General features: G+C 34.0%; 1 protein-coding gene across 1 annotated transcript; it reads right to left on the bottom strand.

The window, feature by feature from the left end:
* Positions 1-5052: 5052 nt before the first annotated feature.
* On the bottom strand, positions 5053-5741 carry LOC112007748 (putative F-box/LRR-repeat protein At5g02930). The gene is made up of 2 exons (XM_065767022.1): positions 5493-5741; positions 5053-5397 (listed from the first exon to the last, which is right to left on the bottom strand). Exons 1-2 carry the CDS (start codon positions 5739-5741, stop codon positions 5053-5055), a joined length of 594 nt encoding a protein of 197 aa, XP_065623094.1.
* Positions 5742-6645: the final 904 nt, after the last annotated feature.

Here is a 6645-nt window from a genome sequence, read left to right as displayed (position 1 = left end):
ATTTCTGATAATCTGAATAGTAGCATACATCTGTTGGAATAAAGCAGAGAAAAAAAGATATTTTGTTTTGTCACCAGTGACACCTTGTAGGCCTAACTTTCTATTAAGATTTAAAAATTATTGGTCTTACAAGGTTAAGATGAGTATAAACTATTAGATTGTTATCTCCTAATGTTGCCAAATTCAGCGAAGCCAAGTTCCAAGTGAGGTCCAGCAAAAAAAAAAAAAAAAAGTTCCAAGTGAGGTGAATAACTACATGAAGTCATGTTCTTGTAAGTTGTTACAGATTCTCTCTTGTCAACGGATGTTTCTTTTATCCCTTTTCATATTTCTTAATTGACGAACGATTGGAGCTAAATAAGAATATCTTTTTTTGTCTTGTTTTGATAGTCTTTTTATCAAAAAAAAAAAAAAATCATAATCATGTATGTGTTGCTTGACTAAGGAAGTAAATTACGGCCTTATTGGTAGTGGTTCAAAGTATTGTTGTTCAAAATGTAAAAATTGTAGTTTAAGAAATATTGTGAAAACATATATTTAAAATGTTCATAATGAAAAAAAATGTATTTTGTACCATATTTCAAAAAGTATGTATTTAAAATTTAAATATAATTATATATTTGGTATTTGTATGTTTTTTATCAAAAAGTTTTACTTGTCTGACAATTACTGTACACTTTCTAATATTTTAATTACTATTTAATTCTACCACATTACCGTTTGACTATCTTCCACGCTGCTCTCTGCCTCCTCTTCTTCCAAATCCTCTCTGCTCATACTAATAAACTTAATCTTCTCTGCTCATACCATCAAACTTAAACAATAATATTTTCTGCTCATATCATCAAACTTGAACAATCCAAACTCAAACCCAACAACCAACATCAAATTTCACAACTCACAGAACAACTATCGCCACATCAAAAATGTACCCAATAACCAACTCACACCACAACAACTATTTTTACATCAAATTTGTACCCAAACCCACGGTACCCACATCAAATTTTTGCAACCCACTCAATATCAGCTACACCCAATACTCATTATTAACCAAATAAAAATGGGGAAATTTCAGTCATAGCCCAAAAAAAAAAAAAAATAATAAAGAAGCTAAATAAGGGGAAATAAAAAGGGACAAAAAGAGGAATAAATGGCACCGGTGGCTTCAGCGGCGGTGGACCTCTCGTGCGACTTGGTGGTTGCCGGCGGTGGAAGGCCTAGTGGGTCTCAGCCATGGCTTAGCCCAGTACTAAGAGAGCAAGATGATAGAGGCACAGAGACAAGATTGCTATGGAGTTGGGTTTCAAAAGAGATGAGGGAGGGATGGAGCTTGGTTGGCTTGGGACGAAGAAGATGAGATGAGAGCAGAGAGGGACGTGGGACAAGGCTGTAGGAGAAAAGAGATGAGAGAGATATAAGGTTTTAACCTTCTATATAAATGTCAGATATGCATGGGTCCGATGAATTTCAAAAATATTTACATGACACAATGCTAATGCTCTAATTGTGTCTCTTTACTCTATTGCAAATGAATTTGGGTAAAAACAAATTTGTGTTGGTATTGACATAGTGTAAGTTTCATAATTGTATTCCACAAACCGATTATTAGCTATATATATATATATATATATATATATTGATAGTTAACAAGGAAATCAGTGGGCTGAAAATTTTTCGGCGTTGGTGATCTTGAAGGCCGAGTCCTGAAAAATCAAATAGAATCAGAGAAGACTGGTGGAGGCCGGTCAAGAATCCTCTGATGGCAAAGTTAGTGGATTTGTAATTCCAAATAAAATGAAGTGTTTCTTCGAATCAGAAGAATGGAAAAAATCCCCTTACCTTCACGTGGTCCAGTACTTATATAGTGTACGCCTTGGGACAGTTATTTGTTTAGTAACTGTCCCTAATATTGAGGAACTCGAAAAATCCAAAGGTAACTTCCTTAACTGCTTTGGAAGTTACCTTATCTAGACTGTTTTCCATAACTGTCATGAAAAACTGCTTTTAGTAATAGACTTGCCGGTTGTGAGAGATAAAAAGAAGAATTCTCGTCCTTGTTAAGGACGAGGAGAAAGGTAAAGGATGCAGGGAGGTCGTCCTTCCCATGGACGACCTCATAGAGCCACGAACCTATCACAATACTATATCTTTCTTCCCTTTGAACGACTTCAACGGATGAATTTGGAGTTGGTTTTTATTATGCACCATCATATATTATATAGAAGTGGTGAAAACAAAGAATGTCTTGTTGTTCTTTTCAGGCCCGGACATTTCTGATGAGGATATTTCAATTCTCAAGCCCATTCATGAAGAAATAAGCAAGAATGATCAACCTATAAAAACAAATTTGTGTTGGTATTGACATAATGTAAGTTTCATAATTGTATTCCACAATCCGATTATTAGCTATAATATATATATATATATATTATAGAAGTGGTGAAAACAAAGAATGTTTTGTTGTTCTTTTCAGGCATGGACATCTTTGTTGAGGATATTTCAATTCTCAAGCCCATTTATGAAGAAATAAGCAAGAAAGATCTACCTAAAAAATTGTATGGATTCCAATTGTAGAGCAATGGACCCATGAAAATGCAAAACAGGTTTGAGATGCCACGGTTTACAATGCACCATGGTACATGGTGCAACAATTTTCATTAGTATCAGGCATCAAGTACGTTAATGAACAGTGGCAATTCAAGAATAAGCCCACATGATTAGAGACCGTTTAGCTGGCACGTTGGCGTTGCACGTTTACGTTTTCAGCCCTTTTTTTTTTTTTTTTTTTCACGCGTCCCCAGCTTTTCAGAGACAAAGTGTTACAGTAGCAACACTGTTGCGGCTACTGTTCATTGAACAGTAGCAGCAACATGTGACTTTTCCACCCAATTTTTACTGTTCACGGACCCACAATTTTCACTTTTTAACAATTTTTTAATTAAAAATGGGTCACACGGTACTATTCACACATTTAAAAATTATTTTGCTACAGTATTTTTCAGTTTTCAGTTTCAGTTTTCAGCTTTCAGCTGTATTCAAACGAACCCTTAGTAATTATTTTTTGGTCATTTTTTTGAATTTCAGGAGTATTTTGGTCATTTTTATGTTTTGGAGGTATTTTGGTAAATTTTTGAGTTTCAGGGGTACTTTGGTCATTTTTTATGTTTCAGAAGTATTTTGGTAATTTTTTTGTTTTAGGGGTATTTTGGTCATTTTATGAGTTTTGGGAGTATTTTGGTAATTTTCAGGTTTTAGAGGTATTTTGATCATTTTTTGAATTCCAAGAGTATTTTGGTCATTTTGTAAGTTTCGAGATTATTTTCGTAATTTTTAGGTTTCGAGAGTATTTTGGTTATTTTTAAGTTTCAGAGAGTATTTTGGTCATTTTTTGAGTTTCAAAGGTATTTTGGTCATTTTATGAATTTTGGAGGGTATTTTGGTAATTTTAAGATTCTGAGAGTATTTTGGCCATTTTATGAGTTGTGGGAGTATCTTTGTCATTTTTTGGTTTTGAGGTATTTTAGTCATTTATTTGAATTTTGGAAGTATTTTGACCATTTTGTAAGTTTCGTGATTATTTTGATAATTTTGAAGTTTTGGAGTATTTTCATCATTTTTGAAAATTTTAGAGTACTTTGATCATTTACACTTTAAGGGCATTTTGATAATTTGGTAATTTGGTGGATTGAAATTTACCCATAATAATTGGGTTAAGTTAGATTTAAGTTAGAAGCAATTAGTTAAATAAGTTTTAATGGGTAAATAAACTTTATATATCCAACTCAATTATACTCACCCCAAACTCACCCATTTGACATCACCCATTTGACATCCCTAAATTGATTACCATATGAAGAATAAATGCATTCCCTTTCACTGTTGAGAAAGAACCAGAATTCTCCAATGGAGAGGATTGGTTTGAACTTTGGACCCTGCATATTTGACATCAGTAGAGATGTATCAACTTGGGTAGAAGTTATTTTTAAAGAAACATAAATTTCAAATTCTAAGTTAATTAGCATCCTAAGACAAATATAAATTGTAAATTAAGTACAAAAATAGTCCAGCAACAAATGGTTACAACAAAATTAGGGGCTCCAATACATAAACAAAAGTTCCCCTAAGCTTTTAGCTAGTAAATCAGCACAAAAGTTTCCTTCGGACAGGCCTGTTGGAGCCCAATAATCTACCCAAATGCTAGAGCTACCATGTTAACTTAAATTTTACTTCTTCTCCCGTTCCATAATCTTTCATAAAATCATATGCTACTATGTAGATAAACTGGTAAAATTCAAGTATTTCTTTTGTTTTTTCGTCAACAATTAATTCCACAGCTTTTAAGTAATGGCGCCAACATTTGATTTGATAGTCATTGCAACACTCTAGCTTTTCTTTTCTATCCATTAAGTTCTCGTATAGCAACTGTAAAATGCATATAAAAAAAAAAATTCTCAGTGAGTTTGTCATAAATAGCAACTAATCAACAATCAGACATTACAAAGTACTTAACCTTAATGAATGCACTGTCTGGTTGTGAAAGCAAATTTACTGATATCATTTCAGGATGGATAGTCCATAGCATGGCATCTATAATATCTCTATGATTTTGTGAAGATTCAATATGTAGGAACCTCAGATGCTTAAAATTTGTAAGAGGACAAACTGATTGTTCACTTAACAGCTCTGGATTTATTTCAACCTGCATGTTAAAAGATAAATGTTGAATTATACTACTATGTAGAATTATCGAAAAAATAAATCCCCAAAATCTCTCATTAAAGAAAAAAATAATTAATAGTCTCTGCATCAAGTGACAAAGAAAGAGGCCACAGAAGGCTTACCATAGAAGATTCGATCTGCAGCTGCAAGTTCAGAAGAACTCCTGGTTGCTTAAATGTCTCTAGATATTGTTTTAATCGTAGAAACCACCAAGTGTCTAGAGGATAGTCTGTCAATAGTCTAAGTTGAACATCTTGTAATCTAGAAGAATTAATCAACAAGGATGGGATTGTTTTTCCTTCGTATTTACAGGATACAAGATTTTTACAGTCAATCTGACCTGTGNTTAGGAGCTTCATTAATGTAAAACATTCCCACTCTATTGATTTTGGCCATCTTAAGGTTGGGGAGATTATAAAGCTCAAGACAATATACGTTCAAGCAATTATCAATTGAAAACGCTTCAAGCACAGGGCAGCGGTTAAGGAGTTCTTGTATCGCATTCCCATCTTGAACAACTTTGTCCAAAGTCAGCTCCTTCAGACGAGTAAATTTAGCATTTTCATCAAAAAAAGATTCTACCAACCTACAACCCCTTAAGTATAATATGGCCAATGATTTAGCTGCAAACATTTGCTTAGGCAGAGTGTATTCGAAGATAATGTCAAGAAGTAGCTGATTGATGTAATTTCCAAGAACCAATTCAAGCCACTTACCGATACAAGAAGGCGAAGCATCTGCTCGTAAAACTTAAAATATTGAATTATTACCTTTTCCGTGTGGAGTATTTCCAGAGTTTTGGTACAATCAAGACCTACAGAAAAAAAACTTAACCTGCGGAGTGAATTCCATGTTTGTTGCCATGTCTTGGACAAAACAGTGGTACGGGCAGCATCTTCAGGGCACATGAAAAACAGAATGTGCTGCTTAATGGGTTCAGGCAACTCAGATATCCGATCCTCTGCATCGATCTTGTCACTCTTCGATGACTCTCTAGGAAACACCATCATCTTCTTCATTCCGAGAAAGGAAACAGAATGGTTTTCTTGATGAGTTAAGACCTTTTGATGTAGAATGAGTAAGGATTTTTCGAAATAAAAAAACAGATGGAGCAAGAAGTTCAGAGAGACACAATGAAGAAGAAGAAGAAGAAGATGGCTTGTCAGCTTATGTGAGAATGAAGAGCGAAAAAGGTAAGATCCTGAATGTATATTTGAAAATAAATTGTGCTAGCTGCATTCTATCATTTCAATTAAAGAAGGGAGGCAGGTCTGCAGCCGAGTAGATGGGTGGGATTGAGACAATACTGAAAAAGTGGGACGGGTATCGAGGCCAGAGACTGACTCACGTGACCAGCAAAATGTAACTAAAACATACTCAGTTTAGTTAGCTGTTAAAAGCAGTTCGAGGATGTCCAGTTAGCCGTTGGCAAGGCACATCGGCCGTGTGAAGAAGAACAAGAAGTGACCAGCCCAATAAAAGCCCCAGATAGAAGCAAAGACGCCTGGGTGGGGTTATGATCATCTAGGTTTTTTTAGGGTAGTCTATCAAATAAATTTTTCTAAATTCAAACTGTTTTTTAATAATTTAATGGTCTAAATTTTGCTATGTCAGTAATTTATTAATAATATTTTTAATTGTTTTGTTTGTAATATTATTTTATTATTTTAAGAATATTATTAGTAGAATGTTGATATTGCAAAATCTAAATCATTAAATTATTAAAGAGTATTTAGGATTTAAGAAAATTTATTAGTAAAATACCCTAGGAAATTTAGAGGATCTAAATCTGTGGGGGTGTGGATCATATTCATCTACACCAAGATAAAACACAAACTCAGAACATCATCACCCAAAAGCTACAACAATGACAAATCTATGCCCCATTTGGTAACGGTGTTTAAACAACAAAAACTGTTGTTT

Source organism: Quercus suber, unplaced genomic scaffold (assembly GCF_002906115.3).
Source record: "Quercus suber isolate HL8 unplaced genomic scaffold, Cork oak 2.0 scaffold_766, whole genome shotgun sequence".
Taxonomy (NCBI): domain Eukaryota; kingdom Viridiplantae; phylum Streptophyta; class Magnoliopsida; order Fagales; family Fagaceae; genus Quercus; species Quercus suber.
This window is presented reverse-complemented; position numbering and strand designations above follow the sequence as displayed.